Source organism: Liolophura sinensis, chromosome 11, assembly GCF_032854445.1.
Source record: "Liolophura sinensis isolate JHLJ2023 chromosome 11, CUHK_Ljap_v2, whole genome shotgun sequence".
Classification (NCBI taxonomy): domain Eukaryota; kingdom Metazoa; phylum Mollusca; class Polyplacophora; order Chitonida; family Chitonidae; genus Liolophura; species Liolophura sinensis.
This window is the reverse complement of record NC_088305.1, coordinates 5,615,880-5,631,899: the sequence shown is the minus strand read 5'-3', so window position 1 is coordinate 5,631,899 and position 16,020 is coordinate 5,615,880. Positions and strand designations below refer to the sequence as shown.

Below are 16,020 nucleotides of genomic sequence, written 5' to 3'. Positions count from 1 at the left end.
GGCGACGAGATACAGGTTCGTTCTGGACATGCAAGATCAGCTGGGAAAAGCACAGGCCTATCAGCTGAAAGGTGTGGCTATCTGTCAGACACAGGAGAGAAAAGGTAGGCTTGTCAGCTTTCATTTTCAGATATCTTCACGGAGAGTTAACAGCTGGGTGCTGTGCACACATGCATGTCTGTACTTCTTATATGTAGGCTACTACTCGAGCACGTGTTGCTGGGCTAGCTCTGTTCACAAATCGTACACATCGTGATGGTGATACAAACTGAACACAAGCCTCACATTAGTGTATGTTTTACTTACATATTTACAGTTATAGGTTCAGACCGCGAAAACAACAACAACAACAACAACAAAAAAAAAAACGTTAATCTTGCATTAGGATATTTACCTTTTTCATAACTGTAGCTAGTATGTCGGCTACGGTATGTTGTGTTTGTTTTTGCAGTGTGCATGCACATAGCTTAATTTACACCCTTGTTTATTCCATTGCCCAGAGGGCAGGTATGGTGGCTAAGTGGCAGGATGGGGAACTTTAGTCCAGAAGTACTGGTACGCTGTGGGTTCAATCCCGGCATTAGTGATGACCACCAGTATTCCAACATTATGGTGTGCAAATCTACTTGTACTTCAGTAACTTGTTAAAGGTGACTTGTTTTACCTCAGTCAGCCACGCCCGTTTTTCTCCTCCAATAAAACTGACCTTCGCCTCTAGAACATCTTAGGGTTTTCATAGCGCAGCACAATGACTCGAGGATCTCGACCACAAATGGGGTTGCTGTGAGCCCAGATCATGCTGGCTTCCTCTCCATGTAGTCGTGTATATACCTGGGAATGTCTCTCAGCAACCTGGGGATGGTCATGGGTTTCCCACAGGCTCTGCTCCATGTAGTCGTGTGTGTACCTGCGAATGTCTCCCAGCAACCTGTGGATGGTCGTGGGTTTCCCGCAGGCTCTGCGGGGTTTCCTCCCACCATAATGCTGGCCACCGTATAAGTGTAACATTCTTGAGTACAGTGTTAAGCATCAGGCAAATAAATAAATAAATCAAAAACATCTTGTAGATATAGCGTTGTATAACAGTCTGTGAGACAAATATAAACATTTCATTTATCCACGTTAGGTGGTAGAGTGAATGCCTTAATTTGGGCCTATATCATTTGAATAGCAGTTTCACATCGTTTCATATCAAACAGTTCAGACTGTACATTGGACTGTAAATTAGGAATTTATCCCAAGTGGCTGTGGTGCTAGATACCCAAAATCATGAGTTCAACCCTCGCTGGAACCAGTGTCTTCATTAAGCGTGAAGACAGCTGTTTCATTGTATGAATTTCACAGATATACTGTAATTCTTCAACCTTTTCGCATGTTTGCACAGTGTTGATTCAAGCATATTCTGACGGCATTATTTTGTTTTGACCGATGAAATTTTTCTCTTTTTTGAAGCTCTGACACTGCTATCCAACCAAAGTACTGTAGTTTTGTCTCCAAAATCAAATTAAAAATGTGCATAAATTGCACCGAAAGTTGCTCTTTCATGTGCGAAGAGGTTGAGGAATTAGGTTATGTCAATGCAACGACTGGAGGAATGAATAATATCTGTGCAACTCTGATTGATCTCCCCATGTTTTGACTTCGCACAGGTCTTGACAGCTGATCAAAGAGCCAGGAGATTTTAGCAGTCTTTGCACCATTCTCTCCGATATTCGTGGAGAAGATCGTGTGTGTAGAACTGGAGAAATTACAGAATGAAGATTGATATTCATACCCATATATTACCAGAGACCTGGCCAGATTTGACCAAGGTACCTAGGTTCATTTGTTTTTTTTTTTACATATGTTGAGAGACTGCTTCAGTGGCATAATGGTTAGAGCGTCTGCCTAGCAATTGAGAGACCTGGGATCAAACCTGAATGGGGTCATACTATAGACGTAATTGTTGCTGCCTTATTTGGTGCTCAGCGCTGGGAGATTAGAGCAAGGTAACAGGACTTGTTGGCCCAATGTCTTTATAATGTGACTGGGTGGGGTGTTATGTCTGGTGTCTTCAGCATGATAACTGTACTTCAGGATTCTTTCTACCACAAGAAGACACATAATATACATGCACAGAATGACGTCGTATGACTGAAAAATTGTTAAGACGTCAAGAATATTTAATGTACATGATGAATGTCAGGGTCTGTGGAAGGAACAATATGCAAATTTACAATAGCTGCAAAATCTCACAAAAAGTCAGTTATAATGTTGCTTTGTGCTAGAGACCCTCATTATGAGATTGACCTCGCTTTGTGATCCACCTCACTATGTGATCAACCTCACTGTGTAATCGACCCTGCTATGTGATGAACCCAGGTATGTAACGGACCTCATTATGTGATAGATCTTGTTATGTGATGGACCTTGATATGTGATGGACCTTGATAAATCAAACCAAACTATATTTAGTGCTGCTTGAAGGAGATGAAAAAGGGCTTACAAATTATGCCAAGAGGTATATGTTATACAATTTAATTATCACCGTGACTCCATAGTCTTTAATAGTCTGAAATTTTCAGAAGGGACATCAACAATAAACTTCTCCGCTTAAAGGAGGGAGCTTAGTGCCCCAACAAAACAGAAAACAAATAAACATCTAGAAAAGTCTCAAAACACTGCAGGCCTTAATTTTTAGTTTTGTTCTGACAGAAGTACGGGTACGGGGGTTGGATCCATCTGAAACATGGCTGTAATGGACCAGGCAAGGCCTCCATGATGAAAGGCGAGAAACTGTTCAGGGTGATTGAAGAGAACTGCTGGTCCCCTCAGGCTAGGATTCGAGAGATGGACGAAACAGGTGAGGCTAAGTGCTGGTCTCCACAGGCAAGGATACAGGAGATGGATGAGACAGGTGAGGCTAAGAGCTGGTCCCCACAGGCTAGGATACGGGAAATGGATGAGACAGGTGAGGCGAAGTGTGGGTCCCCACAGTCTGGGATACTGGAGATGGCAGAGACAGGTGAGGCTATTAAGGATTAGTACCCACAGGCTGGGATATGGGAGATGGACAAGACAGGTGAGGATAAGAGCTGCTCCCCACAGACTGGGATACAGGAGATAGATGAGACAGGTGAGGCTAAGAGCTGGTCTCCACGGGTGCGAAAACAGGAGATGGATGAGACAGGTGAGTGTCAAACCTGGTCTCCACAGGCTAGGAAGTGGAAGATAGATGAAACAGGTGAGGCTTATAGCTGGTCCCCACAAGCTGGGTACGGGAGATGAGTGAGAGAGGTGAGGGTAAGAGCTGGCCTCCACAGACTAGGATACAGGAGATGGAAAAGACAGGTAAAGCTAAGAGCTGGTCTCCACAGGCGAGGACACTGGAGATGGATGAGACAGGTGAGGTTAAGTGCTGGCCTCCACAGACTAGGATACAGGAGACGGACAAGACAGGTAAAGCTAAGAGCTGGTCTCCACAGGCGAGGGCACTGGAGATGGATGAGACAGGTGAGGTTAAGTGCTGGCCTCCACAGAGTAGGATACAGGAAATGGACAAGACAGGTAAAACTAAGAGCTGGTCTCCACTGGCGAGGACACAGGAGATGGGTGAGGCAGGTGAGGTTAAGTGCTGGCTTCCACAGACTAGGATACAGGTGATGGACAAGACAGGTAAAGCTAAGAGCTGGTCTCCACTCACGAGGACACAGGAGATGGAAGAGACAGGTGAGGTTAAGTGCTGGCCTCCACAGACTAGGATACAGGAGATGGACAAGACAGGCAAATCTAAGAGCTGGTGTCTTTAGGCTAGGATAGGGGAGATGGACGAGACAAGTGAGGTTAAGTGTTGGACCCTTAAGGGTAGGATATGGGGGAGAGTAGAGACAGATGAGGCTAAGGGTTGGTCACAAGAGATGGATGAGACAGGCGAGGCTATTAATTGCTGGTCTTCACAGGCCAGGATATTGGAGGTGGATGCGACAGGTGAGGCTAAGAGGTGGCCCTCACATGCCAGGATACGGAAGATTGATTAGACAGGTGAGGGTGAGAGCTGGTCCTCACAGGCTAGGGTACAGGAGATGGATGAGAGCCAGCAGGCTCTTTTATAACCATGGAGACAGCTGGACCTTCCCACCTAAAACAAATTCTTTACCTGACCAAGGCAGCCAGAACTTCACAACTTACCATAATTTGATATTGGGCTAGTGTAACAGTGTTAATTCAACATTAGCATTCATTATCATTGCAGGTGTGACTGTCCAGGCCTTATCAACAGTACCTGTGATGTTCAGTTACTGGGTAAGTGGGTCTGTAAGCTGTAATTGTGCCTGTTACTGGGTAAGCAGGTCTGTAAGCTGTAATTGTGTCAGTTACTGGGTAAGCAGGTGTATAAGCTGTAATTGTGTCAGTTACTGGGTAAGCGGGTCACTGGTGTATAAACTGTAATTGTGTCAGTTACTGGGTAAGCAGGTGTATAAGCCGTAATTGTGTCAGTTACTGGGTAAGCAGGTGTATAAGATGTAATTGTGTCAGTTACTGGGTAAGCAGGTGTATAAGCTGTTATTGTATCAATTACTGGGTAAGCAGGTGTATAAGCTGTTATTGTGTCAATTACTGGGTAAGCAGGTGTATAAGCTGTAATTGTGTCAGTTACTGGGTAAGCAGGCCTGTGAGCTGTAATTGTGCCTGTTACTGGGTAAGCAGGTCTGTAAGCTGTAATTGTGTCAGTTACTGGGTAAGCAGGTGTATAAACTGTAATTGTGTCAGTTACTGGGTAAGCAGGTGTATAAGCTGTAATTGTGTCAGTTACTGGGTAAGCAGGTGTATAAGCTGTAATTGTGTCAATTACTGGGTAAGCAGGCCTGTGAGCTGTAATTGTGCCTGTTATTGGGTAAGCAGGTCTGTAAGCTGTAATTGTGTCAGTTACTGGGTAAGCAGGTGTATAAACTGTAATTGTGTCAATTACTGGGTAAGCAGGCCTGTGAGCTGTAATTGTGCCTGTTATTGGGTAAGCAGGTCTGTAAGCTGTAATTGTGTCAGTTACTGGGTAAGCAGGTGTATAAACTGTAATTGTGTCAGTTACTGGGTAAGCAGGTCTGTAAGCTGTAATTGTGCCTGTTACTGGATTAGCAGGTCTGTAAGCTGTTATTGTGTCAGTTACTGGGTAAGCAGGTGTATAAGCTGTAATTGTGTCAGCTACTAGGTAAGCAGGTGACAGGTACAGATATCATTTTTGTCATTCCAGTGCTTTGTAGCATGGTGGTGTGGGAAACATTTTGAAAAAAAAAGAGTCTGTACAAATCTCTGGACACAGATTGTTGTTCACTAGGTTGATTGAAAACCCTTATTAATGGCCTCTTGTACAGAGCCATGTGAACTAAATTCAAAAATTAATTTAATGCACTTTTTAAAAGAGTTTATTTGGGCGGGAACAAATATAACAGTTATATATGTCCCATATATGGGTTACTATTAAAATCTGAAGTAGCTTTATAAATCGGGCCCCTAGACCTGTATATGTACCTTAGGCGTGACGTGAATATACTGATAGTGACGTGAATATACTGATTGTGACGTGAATATACTGATTGTATGATGTGAATATACTGATAGTGACGTGAATATACTGATAGTGACGTGAATATACTGATTGTATGACGTGAATATACTGATAGTGACGTGAATATACTGATTGTGATGTGAATATACTGATTGTGTGACGTGAATATACTGATTGTGATGTGAATATACTGATAGTGACATGAATATACTGATTGTGTGACGTGAATATACTGATTGTGACGTGAATATACTGATTGTATGACGTGAATATACTGATTGTGACGTGAATATACTGATTGTGACGTGAATATACTGATTTTGACGTGAATATACTGATTGTATGACGTGAATATACTGATTGTGACGTGAATATACTGATTGTGTGACGTGAATATACTGATTGTGACGTGAATATACTGATTGTATGACGTGAATATACTGATTGTGATGTGAATATACTGATTGTATGACGTGAATATACTGATTGTGACGTGAATATACCGATTGTATGACGTGAACATACTGATTGTATGACGTGAATATACTGATTGTATGACGTGAATATACTGATTGTGACGTGAATATACTGATTGTATGACGTTAATATACTGATTGTGACGTGAATAAACTGATTGTGTGACATGAATATACTGTTTGTGTGACGTGAATATACTGATTGTGACGTGAACATACTGATTGTATGACGTGAATATACTGATTGTGACGTGAATATACTGATTGTGACGTGAATAAACTGATTGTATGACATGAATATACTGATTGTGACGTGAACATACTGATTGTGATGTGAATATACTGATTGTATGACGTGAATATACTGATTGTATGACGTGAATATACTGATTGTGACGTGAATATACCGATTGTATGACGTGAATATACTGATTGTATGACGTGAATATACTGATTGTGACGTGAATATACTGATTGTGTGATGTGAATATACTGATTGTGACGTGAATATACTGATTGTGACGTGAGTAAACTGATTGTGTGACGTGAATATACTGATTGTATGACGTGAATATACTGATTGTGACGTGAATATACTGATTGTGACGTGAACATACTGATTGTATGACGTGAATATACTGATTGTGACGTGAATATACTGATTGTGACGTGAATAAATTGATTGTATGACATGAATATACTGATTGTGACGTGAACATACTGATTGTGATGTGAATATACTGATTGTATGACGTGAATATACTGATTGTATGACGTGAATATACTGATTGTGACGTGAATATACTGATTGTGTGACGTGAATATACTGATTGTGTGACGTGAATATACTGATAGTGACGTGAATATACTGATTGTATGGCGTGAATATACTGATTGTGACGTGAATATACTGATTGTGACGTGAATATACTGATTGTATGACGTGAATATACTGATTGTGACGTGAATATACTGATTGTATGACGTGAATATACTGATTGTGACGTGAATATACTGATTGTATGACGTGAATATACTGATTGTGACGTGAATATACTGATTGTATGACGTGAATATACTGATTGTATGACGTGAATATACTGATTGTGACGTGAATATACTGATTTATGACGTGAATATACTGATTGTGACGTGAATATACTGATTGTGACGTGAATAAACTGATTGTGTGACATGAATATACTGATTGTGTGACGTGAATATACTGATTGTGACGTGAATATACTGATTGTATGACGTGAATATACTGATTGTGACGTGAATATACTGATTGTATGACGTGAATATACTGATTGTGACGTGAATATACTGATTGTATGACGTGAATATACTGATTGTGACGTGAATATACTGATTGTGACGTGAACATACTGATTGTATGACGTGAATATACTGATTGTGACGTGAATATACTGATTGTGACGTGAATAAACTGATTGTATGACATGAATATACTGATTGTGACGTGAACATACTGATTGTGATGTGAATATACTGATTGTATGACGTGAATATACTGATTGTATGACGTGAATATACTGATTGTGACGTGAATATACTGATTGTGTGACGTGAATATACTGATTGTGTGACGTGAATATACTGATAGTGACGTGAATATACTGATTGTATGACGTGAATATACTGATTGTGACGTGAATATACTGATTGTGTGACGTGAATATACTGATTGTGACATGAATAGACTGATTGTGTGACGTGAATATACTGATTGTGTGACGTGAATATACTGATAGTGATGTGAATATACTGATTGTATGACGTGAATATACTGATTGTGACGTGAATATACTGATTGTGTGACGTGAATATACTGATTGTGATGTGAATATACTGATTGTGACGTGAACATACTGATTAAACCACTTTGGTGGCTTATTGTGAGACACGAGATCAAACCAAGGTTGGGTCATATCAAAGATGGCACATGTTGCTGCCTCGTGTGTCGCTCAGAAAATGGAATACGGAAATGTTAGAGCAAGGAAACATGACGGGTTGGCCCAGTGTCAATATAATGTAACTGGCTGGGGTATCATGTCTGGTGTCTTCAGCATGGTACTTCAGTGGCGGCAGCACTTTGGTGGCATGGACTCACCTTGCCACAAAAAAACACAATATATGTACACACACTTAATGACTCGTCGTCGTCATGTGACCAAAAAATTGTTAAGTTTGACATTAAACCTCAAGCATACATACAGGGGACCTCCGTGGCTCAGTTGGTTAGGAGGAGTCTCTCACCAAGGCGGTCGCTTTGAGTTCAAGTCCAGCTCATGCTGGCTTCCTCACTGGCCGTACGTGGAAAGGTCTGTCAGCAACCTGTGGATGGTTGTGGGTTTCCCCAGGGGCTCTGCCCGGTTTCCTCCCACCATAATGCTGTCCGCCGTCGTATAAGTGAAATATTCTTGAGTACGGCGTAAAAGCACCAATCAAATAAATAAATAAATAAATCAATCATACATACATATATACAGTGATTTGGGTATGTTGACAGGCTAAGGCAGATGACACCCTGGATGTGTGTAGGATCCTGAACGATGACTTGGCTAAGACAGTTCTCTCCCACCCTGACAGGTTTGTCGGGCTGGGCACCCTGCCTATGCAGGCCCCGGAGCTGGCGGTACAGGAACTCAAGCGATGTCGCTACGATCTTAGTAAGTCTTCATGCACAACCTGTATACAGTTTAAGCTACATTCACATTTCTGAACTGAAAATGACGTGTCTAATGGTACATCGATCAGAATTATTTATTTAGTTCCTGATTGTGTTCTTCTGCAGATTTTAAAGGAGTACAGATTGGGTCTCACATCAACAACTGGAATTTGGATGCTCCCGAGTTACAACCTGTATTTGCGGTAACACTGGTTCCGGTTGATTAATATTAGGCATGAATTTATTTATTATGTATTTGGTTGATATTTTTCGGACTATATATATAGTAGTATATATATAGACGGTGGTCGCCGTCATATAAGTATATATATTTTATATAAATAAATAAATAAATGGAACTAGTATCACATTTGTCCCTCGTTCTGTTTCAGAACTCCAGAACTCCTTGAACTGTTTTTAAAGATAAATTATTGGTCTGTTTCTCCATCTCCTTGTAACCACAACATTTCCTGCAAGTTATATTTATTTATTTGTTTGATTGGTGTGTGCACCATACTCAAGAATACTTCACTTATACATCAGTGGCCAGCATTATGGTGGGAGGAAACCAGGCAGAGCCCAGAGGAAATTCACTCCTGCAACATATGGGCAACAGGTACGTATTTTAGTGCAGAGCACAGGTACACATTTTAGTGCAGAACACAGGTACATATTTTAGTGCAGAGCACAGGTACATATTTTAGTGGAAAGTACAGGTACAAAATTTTACTGCAGAGCGCAGGTACGTATTTTAGTGCACGGCATAGGTACCGGTACATATTTTAGTGCAGACCGCAGGTACGTATTTCAGTGCAGAGCACAGGTACATGTTTCAGTGCAGGACACAGGTACGTATTTTAGTGCAGAGCACAGGTACATATTTTAGTGCAGAGCACAGTATGTTATAGTCAAATAAATAAAGCTGAATTGTATTAAATGTATGTATTGTATTTTGCAGGCAGCACAGGAGCATGACGTGTCGCTCTTTGTTCACCCCTGGGATATGGAGCTTGGGGGCAGGATGAGCAAGTACTGGCTGCCCTGGCTCGTAGGTAATGTCACATGTTCTTGTAATATGGGAGTGGGCGTGACCGAGTGGTTAGGGTGCTTGCTTTTCAATTGCTTCATCACACACAAGCTGTGTGTTCAATCCCGTTCCTGGACAGAATATCTGGATCTCCCTACTCTCATTGTTCTTAGTGGTTTTAGTTGTTCAGTGCTCTCTTATTTAGCCTCAAATGAAGATTGGGGAAATCACTTAATTGCCTTTCTCAAATATGACAAATGTCAAATGCAGGAGAGTTCAGTAGTATTTGGTCAATGGTTGGAAGGTACTACTCCAGGTATTCCATTTTTTCTCGTCGACATTAAACATGTCTTTTTAAAATTGAGGTGCCTCCGTGGCCTAATGGTTAATGTACTAGCTCAGCACAATGACTCAGGAGACCCTCACGTATGCGGTCACTGTGAGTTCAAATCCAAATCAGTCATGCCGGCTTCCTCTCTGTCCTCACATGGGAATATATGCCAGCAACCTGCCAGCAACCTGCAATATGAAATATTGTTAAGTACAACGTAAAACTCCAACAAAAATAGATAAATATTAAACTTGAGCAGATGCCAGTTACGTCAGAATATTCATAAATAAAAGTTTCATAACAATGTGGTAATGTCAAGTAGCAGTGTTATTGTGCCAAAAGCAAGGCAGCATTTATGCTGGAATGATGTTAAACACAGGGAGGATTTGACCCAAAAGCATGATATTCATATTAGCATTAAGCCTTGGTCTGTTGGTCAGTATTATTTTATCTTGTTGACAATTTCACATGTTACTGGACGTGCCGGACGTGGTGCTGAATGTGGTGGTGTAGCAGAGGGAGTGTCTGTCTGGTAAGCAGTGCGAAGATCACAGGTTCAATACCCAGTTCAGTCATATGCTTCACAGTTGGTAACCTATATTGTAGATGCTGTCTTGGGCCTGAGAAGAAGGGGAATGGTGCTATTAAAAAAGTACAGTGCTATTTGAAGCGGTATCAATATTATTTGATTGGGTTTGGTATCCTGTCTGGTGTCTTGTCTGGTGTCTTGAGCATGGTGTTTCAGTGAATCTGCACTATAATTATGTTGACATTGTTTCCGGCCTCCAACATGGAGACATTGTCCTGATCACACCGAACTAATGTTGTAGTGATGTTACTCCCCAAGCGCACAGACAGTAAAAATACATAAAATAATTGGAAACTTCACCAAGCTATATCCTACAATGATGCCAGTTTTGAGACCAGTCTGGGAAACAGAGACACCGACTCCACAGACCAAAATCAGGTTGGATTTTCAAGCTTGGTCAGTAATCACTGCAGAAAAAGAATCATACTGACTTGTTTGTGTTTATTCTGTAGGCATGCCAGCAGAGACCGCAGTGGCCATCTGCTCTTTACTGATGGGTGGGGTGCTAGACAGATACCCCAAACTTAAGGTCTGCTTTGCTCATGGTGGTAAGATGAATCCCGTAATTCCTCAGCTACTCAGCTGAAAACTTATTAAATCTTGTAAAATGTGAATCACAACTCTAATTATTGTTATGTACATGTATACATAGTATCTTTGTAGTAACTTTGTTTTTGGCATATCGCAGTTGTCTGTCAATATTCTTTAAATGTGACTTTACACAGATACGGAATTGTCTATTCCATATTTATGTCCGTTATTAATGTTTTTTTAACGCTTTAATAAAAGTGTTATGGTGTAAAACACCACTCAGATGAAATTAACAAAAATGTCTTGTTTGTCATGTTTTCGTACTGTCTGTCAATGTTTCACATTTTGCAGCACTTTCACTTTTGGTGACTTTCACAAAAATTTATTTCACACTTATGCCCATTAATGTTTTTCATTTAATGCCCAATAATGTTTTGAACTAAAGCCCATTAATGTTTCACAAGTTCAGTATATCTATTAATGTTTTGCTCTTAATGCCCAATAATGTTTTGAACTTAAGCCTGTTAATGTTCAGTGTTTCACAGATTCAATACCCCCATTAATTTTTCATGCTTGTGTCTGTTACTGTTACATCGTCAATGTTGTAGGTGGGTCTTTCCCTTACACCGTGGGCAGAATAGAGCATGGGTACAATGTGCGGCCAGACCTGTGTGCCACAGATTGCAGCTCCAACCCCCGCCAGTTCCTGGGCAAGATCTTTACAGACTCTCTGGTCCATGACCCCCACGCCCTAAAGCTTCTTGTAGATGTCATAGGCGAGGTATTAAACCATGTTAGAGTGACTTACATATTAGTATATCTAAAGATACAGCTAGCCGTTGAATGCTGTCAAAGAGTTTTCATCAGGAATTGTTGTTGAAATCAGAATACTAGTGAAAATTGGCATAGTGTGATGTACCATGCAGCCACAGCTAAATGTAAAGACGCCAGACTATACTAGATTACTGTGAGCTAGCACTAAGACAGTGCCTCATATCTTTAGTTATATTCTGGCCCAGTGGTGAAGCATGTCAGCGCAGCACCATGATCCAGGGGCCTCTCAGCAATGCAATTGCTGTGAGTCCCAAGTTAAGGTCATGCTGGCGTCCGGTGGTACGCCTGAAGGTCTGACAGCAACCTGTGGATTGTCAAAGGTTTCCCGTGGGCACTCATCAGCCTCCTCCCACCATAATAAGCCAAATAGTAAGGAGACACCTATTTTATTTATGTTTTACAGGTGAACCAACACTAGAAAATCCAGAAATGGAATAAAAATTAAACTGACAATCCATCATTTATTTTGGTCCGATGTTAAGGTGTTTATGATTTTCCTGTTTTTCAAGACTGTCTGATCATGTACATGTAAGTTTGTCTTGATCAGAAAAACTTGACCAGTCCATGTTTTCCACAAATTACTTACAAGTTTCATTTTCATTTTTGTGCCCTCCTCCGACACTGAAAAAAATTTATTCAGCTCGTAAAACAAAAATGTAAGTTGGTGTGGCCTAATAGTGTCAAACTTCAATAAAAATAAAACATAAATGAATTTAATTGTATTCAGTCTGCTTTTAATATACCTGAAGTGAACCTGTTTAACACTTTGTGTTGTGGGTAGGATAAGGTGATCCTGGGTAGTGATTACCCGTTTCCTCTGGGGGAACACCTGCCAGGTAAACTGGTGGAAGATATGGTGGGCTTTGATGCAAAACTTAAGGTATGTAGAGCCTACAGTGTCAGAATGTTAATTGATAAACCAGATTGTTGTAATGGTGAAAATGGTTGAAATCCAAAGCACTTTACTGCAGTGTTACAATGCACTTGAATTCTGTGATATGGCTGGCTTTATATTCAGAGAAACAAAGAAATTTTAAGAGTTTAGTAAGAAATATAAACAGTGTAGACACAATGGAAATCAGTTTATTCAATTCATTACAATTGTTTTCACCAAAATAAAAACCCCAAAATGTTTAACAATAGGAAATGATTAAGGAATAAGGATTACGGTACAGGAATTTTGGCAATTTATGACACTCAAAAAAACGAAGAGAATGCTGCAAGGCTAGCAGACTGGAGGAAGACATTTTGTATACGATACTGATACATTTTCAGCATGTTCTTGGATTTGGAGAAGGAATTTACTTCTGTATTTCAGGACAAAATCCTAGTTTCCAATGCCTGCGCGTTTCTGGGACTGGACAGAGAGCAGTTCGAGGAGCCGTCAGTGACAAACAAGAGACATAAGGTTGACCACTGAATGTTGCAGAGGAAAGAAGGCTTTTTAGAATGCATATTAAGTGTACAATATGATTGTTTGTGTACATGTACTTGTACTTACATGTACACGTGATTGGCACTTGTACTTACATGTACACGTGATTGGCACTTGTACTTACATGTACACATGATTGGCACTTGTACTTACATGTACACGTGATTGGCATGGCTGTATAGAAAATCATCACTCTTCTTGAATAGTCAATACAAATTTGTTCCGTCAAGTTTACGTGAAACTGTATGCAAGCTAGGGTTGTTATCACTAATATTGCTCGCCCTGTCAGTTACTTGTCAGTGTTTATGCCCTTGTTATTGAGGTAGGTTGTACTATTGTAAGGAAGGTCGAATACAAAACTGGATTATAGCCCTGATAACACAACGGTGACACTGAGATTGCCCTGATGTAAGGTTTGTCAAAATGTGGTTCGGACCATCTTCATTTAATCAAGCTAGCGATGTCCAACATCATTTACCTTGATTTACTGAGCCATGTTAACTCTTCAAAGCCCTGAACTTTCCTTCATAAATATGCATGACTAATGGTCCAATCAGGACACCGACAGGACTTCAAAACAACAAGGTAGGATTGTGGCTGTAGTGAAGTATGCTGTGTATGAAATAAATTTATTGACGCGTTAAGGGCTATCACTTTGAAATAATAATAATCTTTATAGAAATTAGTGGTGAAACAACAGAAACAAAGCTAAATTTTAGGTGATTTGCTGTAAAAAAAATCAACCTTTTTAACCAATGAAGAACTTCTCTTGAGTGGATATTATGCATACGATTATTATGATCAGGGCGCTGAAATTATTAATGAGTGTCAATGATGATGCTAGCTTCATACAGCTGTGCAAATGATTTCTCTCAAAATGTTTCAAAATATTGGTTGCTGAAGCTGTTGAAATGGTTGAGGAATTAGTGTAATACTTCTTTAAATGAGGCTGATGACTTTGTCAGTGTCATCTCTTAGACTGAACTGCCATAGTCTTTAGGGCACAGAACAGTTTACTATTGGAGCACATGCATGCATATATAGTACACATACGTGTTCGACATCTTGCTGAGAAAAAGTGCTATTTGCTACTATGTTTATACAAGTTTAGTATTTAAGTTTTTTCAAAAGTTTATACAGGTCTTTAGAGACATGTAAACTTCTAAAAAAAGTTTTACCATTATAAAAAATCATGATCTTAACATTATATGAACTTAATTTCACTCACTGTTAACCTACTGGTGCTATGTACACAATATGGAGGTCATGAAATGGTTATGTTTGTCTGAATTGGTGTTACACATTTATCAAACTGCATCTTTAGCTGTATCAGAGCATGACTAGTGCATCAGTGTAGATTTTACTTTGTGTCCCCTCTGACAATGCCACTATAGTTAACCACACTCTATTCATTTTTAATTGACATAGCGTGACTGGGCGTTAAGGTGCATGATTCTGAAATGCTGGTACATGGGGCAGAGGTTCAATCCCAGTCTTGGACATGGAATAAGTTTTCCCATTTCACATTGTACAGTATGTGGAGTCTTGGTAACAGTAAGGTGTTGAGGACCCCTTGTCTTTAACCAGTATCACGTGCAAGTCTGCAGCATGTTCATCCGCGTGGTAAAGTTTGTCAGTAACTTGCCAAAAGTCAGTGGTTTACCCCAGGCACTATAGTTTCCTTCACCCAGGAAACTAAGTTAAAAATTTTTGATTATGGCATTAAACAACAACTTAATAAAACAAGTAAATGTGTAAGAGCTTGTGTATGTAAGTTTAATTTTTCAGGTCACCACAATAAGGCTGAAATACAGCCAGTTTGGGCTTCAATCCCAATCATTCATTCATTCATTCATTGCTCATGGGTTGTGTGTAGTCATATATATATATATATATATACACTGAGAGAGGAGCTGAGAAATGCATTGGACGGAAATCATCCTAAGTAAAGCCTTGAAATACAATGTAACAGCATATAAAACGTAATATCTGACATCAATAGGTGTTGTTTTTTTAAAAATTATTTTAATATTTAGATATAAATGTACCAGTGGAATGCTGGTGGTTTAGGTTAACAAGATGTTGCCAGTTAACATTTTCTTACAGGTATAAAGTTTTTATTATGAAAAAATTGTCATGTAGTATTCCGTTTGGTCTTTAATAATTGCTGACTTTTTTTTTTAAACATATTTGTATTGAATTTAATTTTTTTACTAATTTTGATTCCTGAAGCTAGGTTAACTGTACTAATTACAAAATGAGTTTGTGGTCAAATCTTCCCCTGTACACAGTCAGCAGTTGGATTGATTCGTCACATTGAATATCACCAATTTTATTCACATTATTTTTTATATCTAGTGTTTTGATGCAGGGTTTAATGTATATCTCTTTATGCCAATTAGTTTACCTTTCGTTTTACATACAGCTGCAAATTATGGAGTTATTACTACACTTACTAGTATTCTAAAAATATCCCTGTGATACTATGTTTGATGAGAACACTATTTTCTTACTAGTAATACTGATAGTTCAAAGTAAATGTACATGTAGATAATGGGCT

The 16,020-nt window shown here is 39.7% G+C and overlaps 1 protein-coding gene across 1 annotated transcript; it reads left to right on the top strand.

Moving 5' to 3' along the window:
* The first annotated feature begins 1,539 nt into the window (after window positions 1–1,539).
* Window positions 1,540–13,902, top strand: LOC135477660 (2-amino-3-carboxymuconate-6-semialdehyde decarboxylase-like). Its single transcript, XM_064757841.1, has 10 exons — window positions 1,540–1,811; window positions 2,695–2,842; window positions 4,232–4,281; window positions 8,555–8,714; window positions 8,840–8,916; window positions 9,672–9,765; window positions 11,113–11,208; window positions 11,800–11,972; window positions 12,807–12,905; window positions 13,344–13,902. Exons 1-10 carry the CDS (start codon window positions 1,755–1,757, stop codon window positions 13,443–13,445), a joined length of 1,056 nt encoding a protein of 351 aa, XP_064613911.1. The 5' UTR covers window positions 1,540–1,754; the 3' UTR covers window positions 13,446–13,902.
* The last annotated feature ends 2,118 nt before the right edge of the window (window positions 13,903–16,020 follow it).